The sequence below is a fragment of the Rutilus rutilus genome (assembly GCF_951802725.1).
Source record: "Rutilus rutilus genome assembly, chromosome: 18".
Classification (NCBI taxonomy): Eukaryota; Metazoa; Chordata; class Actinopteri; order Cypriniformes; family Leuciscidae; genus Rutilus; species Rutilus rutilus.
In genome coordinates, this window is record NC_140231.1 from 21,759,004 (window position 1) to 21,773,388 (window position 14,385).

The 14,385-nt window shown below is 37.4% G+C and overlaps 1 protein-coding gene across 4 annotated transcripts; it reads left to right on the forward strand.

Moving 5' to 3' along the window:
- Positions 1–414: 414 nt before the first annotated feature.
- On the forward strand, positions 415–10,979 carry gpat3 (glycerol-3-phosphate acyltransferase 3). Of its 4 annotated transcripts, none has more exons than XM_084386453.1 (15): positions 419–541; positions 950–982; positions 1,360–1,443; positions 2,383–2,586; positions 2,872–2,938; positions 3,516–3,810; positions 7,233–7,307; positions 7,503–7,592; positions 7,997–8,090; positions 8,178–8,293; positions 8,378–8,433; positions 8,629–8,714; positions 8,792–8,920; positions 9,913–9,992; positions 10,326–10,979. In XM_084386453.1, exons 4-15 carry the CDS (start codon positions 2,443–2,445, stop codon positions 10,441–10,443), a joined length of 1,350 nt encoding a protein of 449 aa, XP_084242579.1. In that variant the 5' UTR covers positions 419–541; positions 950–982; positions 1,360–1,443; positions 2,383–2,442; the 3' UTR covers positions 10,444–10,979. The 4 variants fall into 4 exon arrangements, with proteins under 4 accessions (XP_084242580.1, XP_084242579.1, XP_084242577.1 ...); XM_084386451.1 differs by having other exon boundaries at positions 425–541; positions 933–982; XM_084386452.1 differs by having other exon boundaries at positions 455–541; positions 933–1,001.
- Positions 10,980–14,385: the final 3,406 nt, after the last annotated feature.

Sequence of the window (14,385 nt, forward strand, 5' to 3'; positions counted from 1 at the left end):
CACGATGCCACAACATAGCGCAGCTTCTGGATGTCAAACCGCCGAGATTTAAATTCCCGAAGAAATGGGATAACCTTTCACAGGTGAGAATGTGTTGGTTTGAAATTTTATAAGTATTATCCCACCATTACATGTTTTTACTGTAGTACTTTTTATGTTTTTACTTTTTAACTATGGGAACTTTTTAACGTCATGTCAGCTGACGCCTTCGTCTTGTTGTATTGTGTTAGTTTAGCAGAATCATCTGGTGGAGTTTATTTGATATTCATCATACATGCATCTAACTACGTCGCAGACGAGTTAACTCGAGTTAACTTGCTCTCGAATGTTCACGGACCGCTCCAATATGGCGGACGGCTCACGGCGCCAATGAGGTATCTATTTCATATATATCTATTGATCGACGCACCCACCATCTTGGAACGGTTCAGCGTGTCGTCACGCTCGTCATTCACAGTCATGATGCCACAACACTGCGCAGCTTCTGGTTGTGAAACCGCCGATAACTAAATTTATAAAGAAAGGGGGAAACCTTTCACAGGTTAGAATGTGTTGATTTGTGTTTTATACGTATTAACTCAATATTACAGGTTTTCACTATGGTGCGTTTTAATGTTTTTACTATTGTAACATTTGTAATGTCAGGTTGGCTGACGCATTCGTCCTGTTGTATTGTGTTTAGCAAAATCATCTGCTGGAGTCTATTGCAGATATAGATATTCATACATGCTGCATCTAACTTCGGTTGCAGATGCGTAGTTAACTTGATCTCGAATGTTCACGGACCTGCTTTGACCGTTCCAATATGGCGGACGGCTTACGTATAGCGGCCCTTAGAAAATCTACTAATGAGGAATCTATGTGTATATATCTATGAGAAACTAGCCTTGAAATGTATTTCTCTTTTTACTCTTTCTCTTGTGGTTTTTAAGTATATTTTGTTTTGAAGAAAACATCGCTGGCGTTTGTACTTCCCAGTAAGGTAAAAGGCTGAGTTGTTTGTGAGTTGTTAAAGTTGTTTATCTATTATTTACTGAAAATGTGTTAGAATAATATAGATTATTCTAATAAGAGATAGAACATGACTTTTTAAGAAAAATATTATTGTTTGTTTAATGTTTTTTATATTTTATGTCACATACAAATTGCCAATTTTAGTGTCTTTTTATGACCAATAGATTAACTTTTCATTTAACAAGAATTTTTGCGTTTATTAGGGCTGTAAACAACACGATTAGGATAAAGCAGTTTGAAACGTGACACCTTTGTTTTTACCACAAGGAGGCGCTAGTGCATGATTTAACCATATTTTGTGTCCGAACTTTGTAACCGGTCACACGAGAACTTTTTCGGACATAGTTTCGGTATTTTGGACACAGTGCATGAAACATCATCTCCAGACGTCGGGAATGAAGAATTGAATGTTATCCTGGTAATGTGAAGGTGTGTGTACTGAGTCTTAACTCTTGTTTGGTTGCTGCTTTTGTTTTACTGTTCATCGTATGTAACTTATGCCACGGGGGTTTCTAATAACGGAAAAGAAACAGACGGACAACTCAAGCCTTTACATTTCTCGATGATAACTTCATTATGTGCCATTATAGTTCGTCAAACTAATCCAGCAGAGTTGTAATTATATTATGGTCGTTTCAGGAGCAAGTTAAGGGGGATTAATACATTACGGAGACCCTTACGTACAGAGTTTACGCCTAAATACCATTGTTACTACAGCACAGCTATGTTAGACACAAATTTCAATAACAAGTAAAAAATACCACAGTTACTACAGATAGAAATCATAAATGTCATAAAAATAAAATACCATAATTACATTATTACAGCTACATATCAAAACATAAAACAGCTGTTAGCCACAGATGTAAAAAAAATAAAAAAATAAATAAAAGTGACTACAGCTATAGTAGGCATATTAGCTGCCACTATAATAAAAACTTTAAAGAAAATTCTATTAAATAAAATGACAAAAATAGGTTTTTATAAGCTGTTTGATTTGACATAATATTCTAGTAAAGTAAAATCAAAACGGATATCTGTGGGACCATTAATAACTTTAAAAAGTACAATGAACATATTTGGTAGGAATATTGGTTAGATTTGTTTTGTTCGTTTTTTTAAACAAGGCAACAAATCAGCTGAGATTTTCTACGTGATTGTTTTAAAAATTATTACAGTGCATTTTGTTAAAGTGAACTCTGCAAAAATGGGTCAGGCATTGTACAGTAATACAGAAGCAGGCCAACCACATGCAAAAAAAATGATAAAAAAAACAGACCCGAGACAGTATTAACACATTGATTACAACATGGCCTTTTAAACAAGCACCACCTCTGTTTTGGCTTTTACCTTCACCCATTTGAGCAGATGGCCTGACTCTGAGCCCAGAGCCCAGTCCCATAGACTGACAGGAAGGAGAGCAGAGAGATGGAAGGTGCTTGGGACGTCGCACTTGTTCTCTTCCAGTTGTGGCTATCCATAGTAGTGGGGCTCATCATGTTACCTGCCATGTTTGGTGTCTCCCTGGGGTTCACAGATATCTACATCAAGGTTCTGGTTAAGATATTAGAGGTAAAGGCTATAAGTCATTTCTCATTTCTAAAGACATATGACTATTAATTGCTTTCCATGCCTGATGATATTTCAATGAATTGTAGTTGCAAACTTAGACATGACAGAAGTTGATGATGCCAAGACAAACTTGCAAAAGAGGGTCAAAAGGCACGAAATTCAAATAAATGTAATTTTCTGGGGGTTTGTTTTTAGTATTTATTTCAGAGGAAGACATTGCACTTTGACTTTGAGTAGGAAGCATTGTGTCAAAGGTTTCCCATAAATAACTTCTGTACTGTTTAGTGGGCGACTCTCAGGATCCAAAGAGGACAGAGGGAACAGCCAACACTGCCATCACAGTCAGCCAACGGTGAGTGAGGGTGTCTGTCCAGGAAAAATATTTATGACTATGAGACATCATGTGCATAAAACACAAGCATTTGAATTCAAGAACATGTCATGTGAAGCCACAGCTTCCTCTTTGATGTTTTTGACGCTGCATATTACACAATCACAAAAATGTGTGAAATAGTCAAATAAAAATGTTGTTTTGTCTTATTTCATTATTCATTACTCGTATTTATAAGTATTAGTTTAAGTTAACTCTTTGTATAAGAAAATAATGTTTTAAATGCTTTTATTATTTATTGGCTTGATGCCTGTTAGTCATGGTGAGTCTGTTGAACACACGGTATTGCAACAAGTGACGGATTTCATAATTTCAGTTGATCTTATTTATGAACTTTACCCGGTTTCAGGCTGGGTATTTTCCACTGTATGAATCCTTATCTCAGGACACACATGAAATCATACTTACATTAGAAATCATACGTGCACCAGCAAACAAAGAAAGTAACGTATATAGCGGCAACTGTGTCACAAAAGCATTGTGCTCATGTGGGATCCTCAAGAAAATAACTAATTTCAAACTCATAATGTCTTCTCAGGGATAATCGAAAAAAAGGACGGTTCTATGGAGGAGGAGATCGAAGAACTGCGACGGTCCCATCCCAAAAATCTGGCGGGGGGAGACTTTACTCTGTGTGATGTCTTCTATTTCTGTAAGAATGGCATTGAGAACATTGTCGAGGATCAGGTGACTCAGCGCTTCACGTCGGAGGAACTGGCTTCCTGGAACCTTCTCACGCGAACCAACAACAACTTTCGCTACATCAGCGTGCGGCTCACCATCATATGGGGCCTGGGAGTTTTTATACGTTACTGTATTTTATTGCCTCTCAGGTGAGCCTGGACTGATATTTCACTCATTAAGTGACATAAATTAATCAAGGATGCATTATAATGATCAAAAGTGACAATAAAGACATTTCTGTCAGGTCCATTAAGTCAAGAACACACAGACAATAAAAATAATTTAAGAATTTTTATTGAATAGATTGCAAACAAGTTGATGTTCCTGAATTGAAATTTGGCGGTATGGCTCTGTTCAGGGAGTCCTCTGACCTTTCATGAGCACCATGAAATAGCAGAGAGTCAGAGGACAGCAGCAGCAGCATTAGGGAACGCTCACACAGTTTAGGACTGTGAGAGCTAAAATATCCCCCCTGTGAACAGAGCAAGCAACATGACATAAAGCAAATGCCACGTTATGCATAAGGAGGAGCTGGGGAGGTGGCAGGCAGCAGAAGTGAGCAGCAGCATGTATGAGCAAACTGAATGTGCTTTAAATAGGGCGCCTTGTTTGAGCTTTGGCCATTGAGCAGCGAGGGGAGTTAACGAGCTAATGCAGCTCAGCTGGAGCAGATCAGCTGACGGGACAGTGTTGTTAGCAAATAGCATTAGCAGCGTCTTGACTACCTGGCCTGCCAGAACTGACGCTGACGCTCAATTTACGTTATTACAAAAGGATATTTTTACTTTCATCGAAGGTTACTTTCTATTCATCAAATAATCCAGAAAAAAATTATTACAGTCCCACAAAAATATTAAAGGTACAATATGCAAGAATTTTGCATTAAAATATCCCATAATCTCAAGGCCAGTGTTATATATTTTGTTAAGTTGATTACGTACAATATCCCAAATGTTTCCAACTATTTTTAAATCGTGAGAAAATTGCGATTTTAACCAAGGAAACGGGGCGTTGGTGAGCTGGGAGTCGCCAGTCAATTGCGTCATATCCGCGTTACCCTCGGTTTCCGCTCGAGGAATGTCCTGGACAAATGCGGAAGTTGTAGTTGTAGCGTCTATCAAGCAACAAACGTTAGCTTGTTTTGTGCAGTCGTTATGGAACACAATTATTCTTTACTGATTGCAGCTGGTTCTGTCGACAAAGCATGCTTAATTTTATATTTTCCAAATGTAGCATTCGGTAATAGTTATGTTTATGTAAGGTAAGTATATATTGCTTTAGATTTGTGTTTAGTTTATTGACATTGTTTATCACGTCTGGTGTTTATGGCCATGTAAATAAATATAGCATGTGTTATACATAAAGATGAATCAGTATTTTGGCAAATGATGTGGTTATGTTCGAATGTACTTTCACAACAATTGTTTAGAACACGTAAAACTGCGCCGCGTTATCACAACAATGAATTCGACATACAGTAACATCTATGATAACCAATTTAGTATTAAACCTTACTTTTCTTGCGGTTAATTCATTTTAATGAAATAAAAGTCGCGCACAACGCGCATTCACCGTGGCAACCGCGACGGCACAAAACAGTTAAAAAATGAGAGCTCGGATCCACCGGTTTTCTTTCTCTGCGTCCAATTTTCTCTCCAGTCTCTCTCTCGTTCCAGCGCGCGACTTATAAGCGGTCTCTCCACGCGGATCACAGCAATAAGACACAGGTGTTCGTCATTTGCACTTGACCTACTTGCTCGTCTCTTCTCTCTACCATTACAGACCGCGCTGAACCACGCCCCCCTCGCCACAAAAAGCATGTCATTATAAAAAAAGAACTTAGCCTCATCCATGAACATGATTTTTCGATTCCCGTCTGACTGATTTACATCCACGGTGGAGTTTAAAACGACAGTTCCCATCATTCCACGCTCCTTCACATCGTCATCAAGCTACGCCGTTGTTGTTGTTTGGAATGTAGCGCCCTCTAGCGGGCAAAAAATTCTTGCATATTGTAGCTTTAAGCAGTTTTCAGCAGAATGGGCTTTATGCACAGCTGCACTACTTCCTGAACTTCAGGCAGGTCCTTTGTTTCCTGTCTGCCATTATTGGACAAACTGATTAATTCAGGTGGTCAGGCACACCTGGATTAATCAGTTTGTCCAATAATGGCAGACAGGAAACAAAGGACCTGCCTGAAGTTCAGGAAGTAGTGCAGCTGTGCATAAAGCCTATTGTTGAAATGTTTGAACACCAAATCAGCATATCAGAATGATTTCTGTAGGACCATGTGACACTGAAGACCGGAGTAATGATGCCTAAAATTCAGCTTTGACATCACAGGAATAAACTACATTTGAAAATATATTAAAATGCAGGTGATCATTAGAGACTTCAAAACATAAAAAAACGTATATAAAGACGTCAAAACATCTTTATCTTTATCTTTAACAGTAATATACACACATACTGTTAAAGATAAAGATAAAGATGTTTTGACGTCTTTATATACGTTTATATATATATATATATATATATTAGGGCTGTCAATCTTCCTCTATAATACTATTCGAATTCCATTCCTTATTTTATTTAATATTCGAATAATATTCGAATATTAAATGCTCAAATTCATCCTATTATTAATATTTACGACATTACACAGTCTTATGGATCGCCAATGCGTGATGTTGATCGGTCTCATATCTTCACAGATAAACCGTCAGTTTGTCTGTTATTGCCTTTTGGCGGACAGCTGGTAGCAGTTGAGCCCCGTGATGAGGAGAGAGAGAGAGGCAGAACATAAGTAATTCTTGCCTGTTTTAGCGGCGGTTCCTCGGACAGATCGCCTAGCTTGTCAGGTTGTAAGTTGTCATAAAAAAAATAACGTATATTTTCCTCTCCGTTTTGGCCTTCCGTCCACAATGAGACGGCGTTTTTATTAATGAAAACGCACTCCAAAGTGGATATATTTGAAGACGCCGTTTTCACGTTGTAATGTGGACTGAGAATCAAATTGTTGATCTCCGTTACCGTGGAGACATTCCTCTCCGCGACTTTTGACAGTTGTTATGATGATACAGCGTGGATAACGTGCACAATTGTGTTACGAATCAAAAACTTTATTGTTTATCAGACGAAACAAAAGCATTTAATTTTCACATGTGTGTGCCAAGGCGGCGAGAAAGGCAAGATTGCATTAAAAAATATATATATACATAAAAAAAGCAGTATTCGAATAGGAACTTCAGCATTCGAATAGTATTGATTTTTTTAATATTCGAATTATATTCGAATTTCGGAATTCGTTCCAACAGCCCTAATATATATATATATATATAGTGTTATATTATTATTAGTATCACTTATTATAGTATCACTTATTATAGTACTTATTATAGTATCACTATTATATATAGTATCACTATTATTACAAATAGTGTAATAAAATATATATATATTACACTTAAGCACATTTCCCACTTTCTCATTCTCATTATTGTGACCTGGCCATGTTTTTTTTTTGTGATTCATCCATATGTATATGAATCATATCATTGCTCTGTCATAGGATCACTTTGGCTGCTATTGGATTGAGCTGGCTGGTGATAGGAACTACTCTTGTTGGACTGCTTCCTAACAGCAAGTAATTAATATTGCATGCCATAAATACAGTAATTATACCATATTCTCTTGTCCTCCGTTTATGGACTGACTGAATAAGATATGTTCAACTTGAACAAAAGTGTTTTCAAATATGTTTGTTATATATGGATGGAATGATATTTTGACTGAGTTTGAAGAAGCATTTGTTAAAGCGAAGGGTTTGTGTCTCTTTCAGTGCGAAGAGGTGGCTCAGTGATTTGGTTCATATTACATGCTACAGAATATGTGCCAGAGGCCTGTCTGCAACCATCCGCTATCATAATAAGTGAGTCACTGCTTCTTTTTTTATCCCAGTCGTTCCACTTTGATCGTTGTCTCACTGTTTTCAGTTTCCTTCTGCTTCTCAAGTTTTTCTCCAGCATTCTCCCTAGTATAAAACACATACACAAACTGGTCACAAAAACAGTGGCGTACATCAAATATAATTGGCTGTGGACTTTATTATATGTTTTTGCATTTTGCAACCATTGCAGTACTTTTAGAAAGTAAAAAAAGCTAAAGGACGACTGCTGTGGATACAAGCAATTCAGTGACAAGATGAGATGGATAAGGGGGTCGTTATTATGTTGTCATTCTCGGCCATGCATACACATCTTTTTCTTTTTAACACTCCCTAATATAGTCAAATGACCATTGTTTCTTATATTTGTGTCATGGGATGCATAACAGAGAGAATCGTCCAAAAAAAGGAGGTATCTGTGTGGCCAACCACACCTCCCCGATTGACATCGTCATTCTGGCGAACGATGGATGTTATGCTATGGTGAGTCACGCTGACTTTATCGGATGTGTGACGTTGTGTGTCTGTAGAGGGTCTCGGGTGTCTTTAACTCAGTTTTATTCTCCTCAGGTAGGTCAAGTTCACGGAGGCCTCTTGGGGGTCATTCAGAGGTCAATAGTGCGATCCTGTCCTCATGTTTGGTTTGAGAGATCCGAGATGAAAGATCGCCATGCGGTTGCCAAAAGGTGACAAAGTGTGTATTTATTAGTCTGTTGAAGTTGGTATGTCCTCGCTTACAACATAAAGCCTCAGTTTTGCTTTTTTCGCAGGTTGAAAGACCATATTGCTGATAAAACTAAGCTGCCAATCCTGATCTTCCCAGAGGGTACAAGTTATATTCATGTGTCCTTATGCATATAGTAAAGCATTAATTATGCAGTAAATCTGCTATAAAAGAAAGTATCAAAAATCATAGTATACATATTTAATTTATAAATACATATTTCACATATTTATTTGAATATATCTCTATGCCATTTGTTATCCTATTCTCAAACTCCCTATGCTCTGTTCATTTTAGGAACTTGCATTAATAATACATCAGTCATGATGTTCAAGAAGGGAAGCTTTGAAATAGGTGGAACTATATACCCAGTTGCAATCAAGGTAAGCCAGTGCTTTCCTACGGCAGTATTACAGGCACCCACTGAAAGGGACGCACCTCATGTACTTCTCTCTTTCAGTATGACCCTCAGTTTGGAGATGCCTTCTGGAACAGTGCCAAGTATAACATGGTGAGCTACATCCTCAGAATGATGACAAGCTGGGCCATTGTGTGCAACGTGTGGTACCTCCCACCTATGACTCGACAGGTAAGCAGAAACATTTATCTATCTGTCTGTCTGTACGTCCTATGTAAGGTTCCACGAATGCTGGAGCCTAAGCAGAAACATGAATTTACAATAACAATTATTTTATTCATTGATTTATATTTCAACATTTTTAAAAGCATCCCAGAATGCATCAGGTAGAGCTGCATGATTCTGGGTAAATTGAGAAATCACGATTTTTTCGTTTCAAACTAAGATCACAATTCTCCCACGATTCTGTACAGACAACTAAACAAAATAACATGTAATTTATTAGAGGTTCTGACTAAATGTTAATTGCTGCAGTCTATTTAACTGAATTATTTTGATAAAATTGGTTTGAATGAATGATGTCTCATTGCTGGATGAATCAGCCTTTTTTGAACAAATCTCTTAAATGAATGATTCAATGACAAATAAATTTTTTAACAGTCACTTTTTTGACACCTAGAGGCGTTACTATGTAATCGATACAGTCGTTATTTGAAGCGCCAAGTTACTTTCAGAAGGTGATTTGCTTTATTTTGATCGCTGCTATAGACATCAGTGTTTATATCTGACCTATAAACTTTTATCCCAGTACTTATATGCTAATTTTAATATTTGCAACACAGAAACAACGATACTGTGTAGTTGAAAATACTGTTTGTAAAGCCGTTTCATGCCTATACATGACAACTGCTCTCTCTGGCTCAGCGGCAGCGCGAACAAAATGTCTTGTCAAATGTTTAATAGACACACACACACACACACACACAGTCGAATCGTTGTCATCTAGGAATGAGATCACGCGGGTGTTTGAATCGAGATTGCGATCTTTTAACGATTAATCGTGCAGCATCAGAGCATGCAGAACTGTAGTATAAGCACAGGGTGACATAATTCCCCACTTTGATTATTTCTTGGTTTCAGTTACTTTTATATAAACTTTTAACTGGTAGAGCCTTGGTTCCTTTATTTCATTGTATCTGAATATCTGAATATGTATTTTGTAGGACGGAGAGGATGCTGTTAATTTTGCTAACAGAGTAAAATCAGCAATAGCATATCAGGGAGGATTGGTGGATTTGTCCTGGTAAGAATATAAAGTTATTGTGTTAATACATATATTTACACATTATTTTTATAAATTAAATATGCATATATGTAAGCTTTACACATTATTTTTATAAATTAAATATGCATATATGTAAGCATTTTTTATTATTCAATTTATTTTTGCTTTCTCTGGAGAAAACATTATTTATTCATAATATTTAAATGTCCATTAAAGTTTTTAGTACTAGTGTAAGGATGATTAATATGAGTGGCAATATAATCTCAAATTGATCAACTATTAGCCTGGCAAGTCACAAATTGCTATAGATTATATAGATTTGCTATAGATTACAGTATTATTATGTTGCAGGGATGGAGGACTGAAGAGAGCAAAGGTCAAGGAGTCATACAAGGAGGAGCAACAGAAGATGTACAGCAGTATGATCGTAGGCTCGGACTCTCACGAAGCCTTTGTTGATCCCATGTAAATTTCAGCTCACACTATTTATGAACTTGATGTGAAAGTGAGAAACACTTCTAGCTCAGCCACCGGGCACAATCGGCACAGTCCCGCTGCTGTGCAACGTTGCTCTTTTTGATTTAGCAACTTTTTTTAAACTGGAAAATATATTCTTGAGATCTGAACTTTTCCTTTTTTGTGTACATAAATCTTAACAAATTATTGATGCATAGCTACGATACTTGCTGAAACGCATTAGATTTTCACTTTGTTCTCAATCATTGTTGGGTTCTAGTCCCCCCCACAATACAGTGTATAGATTTGCATGTTAAAATATTCACTTTGTGCATGTTCACATTTTATTCCTGTTACATGATTTCTTAAAGATCCTAAAGCTCTTACGGAATGTAAGCTGCACACACTTTTCTCAGGTCCAGTGGGCTGGTCATGTGTGGACACTAGAGGTCACTGTTACCAAACATTTGAGCCACATCAAACAACTCGCTATCATGATTGTCTTTCCTAATAAAATAATGAAATGAAACATTCATCTCTCAAAGCATTAATCGTTTCATACGATATTTAGCAGTTAACCTGTAATATTCTCAAAGTAGGCTACATAATGTGAGCAAAACCTGTGTAGAATGTAACAAGCACATGAGATATACAATAATTACATTAAGCCTGCGGGCACTTTTCAGGCCTCTGCGAAAAGGCAAATCTGTCTCCCTTGTGTCAATTAGTGATGGGTGATGCACAAAGCACCATTGAGCTTTAATTGCACGAGCACCAGCTCATTTTACTTGGAGCTCCATTGAAACGTCTGCCATTATAAAGTCATTAGGCTAACATTTTGCTACGGAAAGTCGACAAAGTTTCCCAGCACGGGGAAAAAGAGGTTGCAGTCACGGTAAATTCAAAGAGGAGACGGTGAGCAATATGTGCTTACTGCGATGGCAGTTTAATAAAGAAAGCATAGAGTGTGAAATAGAACATAGTTATTCTCTGGCACAGAGGGCTGAAGCAGGCTTAGCTCTCTCTCTCTCTCTCTCTCTCTCTCTCTCTCTGACCGACCGCACATCCCCAGACGATCCTCCAGCCCCTGTGAAAAGTAGAAGCGGGCTTTAATAACAGTCCTGCAACTTAAATTGCTTGAACAGAAATGTTTGTTCTCCCCTAACAGGATTGTAAATTATTAATCGGATCTGAAGCCGATTTTATAACCTGATTGTTGAGGTGGGATTCTCCACGAGCAGTGCTCTGGCACACCATTTACTGTGATGTATGTGTCTGCACATCTTTATATCCAATTTAATGTGATTCGGATAGATTTCAAAGCGACATCATAAAAAGCATGGAAGTGACCCCGGCAGAGCCTCGAATGTAGACTCCGTGCGACAGGCGGCCACGTCTCTGTATTTTGATTCGATTTTCCCGATTTCTGTTTTTACCCAGATGTGATCTATACAAATGTAATGCCAGTACACTCAGTAAATATGAATAAATCACTAAATTAGATCATTTTCCTGGAGAATGTAGTTCAAGCTGGACATCATTTTAAATCACAGTTTGCCTGGAACTGACTGGCTTACCTAATCAGAAGGGTAAATGACCTCGCTTTTGCCGAGGACCTGCCATTAGTTAGAGCCGAATGTTTTTTAAATACATTGTTCTACCATCGTTTCTGAGACTCGAGTGGACCTCCTACACTAATGCATGAGATCTTGAGGTACAATACGTCTCTGAGGGAAAAATCAATAGAGGAATACTGGAAGAAGTCTCTGCAGACTCTCTTTTCTCGAAAAGCTCGGCACCTCACAAGGAGTTTTAGTGTTCGAATGTTCTCAAACACAACCCTATTAAATATAGTCAGTTTTATCAAACCTGGACAAATAAAACATTACTCAAGGTTTGAAAGCATCTGCTAATTTATAGTGGTTGCCTATGCCTTTCTTTACAGTTTAACTGCATAATTGACCTTATTTAGACATTAAGTAGCATTTTTAATCCTGTTTGCATGCCGTATTTTTTGTTTATTTGAGCAGTGCACTTAACAATTGATGCTTCTTTGCTTGTTTCCAGCCAGACCTGACTGAAAAAAATTGGATTACCCAAAACATATACGGTCGGTCCAAATGAAAAGGCTGGCTGAGGAGAGGAAAAATAATACAATGAAAGAAGTGTGCTCAGCTTTTGTCGTGACATGTCCTCTCCTAGACCATAGCTGGAACCAAAGGATGTGCATGATGCTTTAACATGGCACACTGTGAATCTGGGGGGAAAATGTTGCTTTGATTTTATAACTTTATAACATAACTTTTAAGTTCAAAGTAACGTGTGATTCAACAGGTGGGTTATGCACTTGATCCGTCCAACAGATCGTTTCATCAACATCAACACTGTCTACTGTATATCGGCAGCGTACAAGAAGAAAAATCATAGGCCCAACTCATTTGCAATTCTACCTGATTAACATACCTTAATGAAATAGACTATAATTGGACCACATTGATTTTTTTCCCCCTTTTTGATTGAGCTAAAATGGAGTCGGAAGTTCTTTGAGCCCGAGAGCTGATTGATCTGCGGCGAGATTCAAGACTATTCAGTTTGAAAAATAATTAAGTTCTTATAATCAGCTGGAATTTTTATACAGCATCATTGCTTAAGTCAAATCTTTTATTTCAGGTCTATTCATAAGTTTCCAAAACAAAAGAGATAGAACCAAGCAGATAAAAATGATGCGAGTTATGTAATCGGATTACTTTTTTTCAAGTAAGTAACTCAAGTTACCTTGTTTTCCCATTCATGACACTTCTCTTGTCCCCATGTTGAGAGAAATCAGGCGTAAACATGGTAGTTAATGTAGTTCAACTAAATGTGAGCATGCATTTATCCTCATCGAACTTGGAACTTGAAAAAGTTGTTGTACTTAAAAATTTAAGTTTTTTAAATCAAGTTCTAATTTTTAAGTACAATCAACTTGGATGTTTAAGTAATTTCAACCTAAATTACATGAATCTTGTAGGCCTATAACTTTTTTTTTTTTAAAGTTGAAAAATTGCTGTACTTATTTTGATGAGCAATGTAAAAACATTTGCTGACATAACTTATTGATCATATCATTTTTAGTGTACTTTCTTAGGGTGTAACGCAATATTGTAATGCGTTACTTTAAAAAGTAACTTTCCACAATACTGGAACCAAGGCTTAAGAATCAAACCAAACTTTAGATACCATACACTCTTTCACGTGAGGGGTTAAGTATTGAAAATAACTTTTAGGGCTTTCAAAGAAACCAGACAGGTTTGAAATGATTCAGCTCAAGTAACAAGATCATAAATTGTTCGCTTTCTGTGCGTATGCATGTTTATCTTTTTATGGAGAGGGAGGCAGAATTTCACCTTGAATGCGAGAGCTGTCGCGGTTCACCGTTCCAGGCGTTTTACCCTTTACTGTGATTGCTTTTGTTTTTCGGGTCAGCTCTCATCTATGCCTGCAACTTTTCCAATTTATCAGGACTTGTTATATGAAGACAAAAGCTACAGTCGGACGGCAGAGCAGGCAGATTGTACACAGAGCCATTTAAGAAACAGCAACAAAGATCCGGAGTGGCACACGCTCATGCTTGGTGAGCAGTGCTTATAATCACACCTCCGTGAAACACACTGTGCAAGTTCATCAAATGAATAATGAAATAATGGTTGTGGTCCATTAATAGAAAATTATCCTGCCTCATGATTAATTGCATTAAACTTATGAAAGTGTGTTTTTTGTACAAATCAAAGGCGGGAAATGATGGATGATGAAGAGGCATGATGAATGAAGAAAGGCTGTGAACTAAATTGAAAGTGTACTCATCCGTTCTCCGCTCAAAACTAATGATGAATTGACCGTGTCAGATTGAACAATACACATTGAGCTTTAAACATAATCCCTGTTTGAAAGCAGACACGGCCACAGCAGGACTTGA

Excerpts from the sequence above, each read along its gene's own strand:
- gpat3 (XM_084386454.1), top strand. The coding sequence starts at position 2,443 with ATGGAAGGTGCTTGGGACGTCGCACTTGTTCTCTTCCAGTTGTGGCTA. Across the intron at positions 8,434-8,628 it reads AATCCTGATCTTCCCAGAGG|GAACTTGCATTAATAATACA; the intron begins GTACAAGTTATA and ends TGTTCATTTTAG. Across the intron at positions 9,993-10,325 it reads GGATTGGTGGATTTGTCCTG|GGATGGAGGACTGAAGAGAG; the intron begins GTAAGAATATAA and ends ATTATGTTGCAG.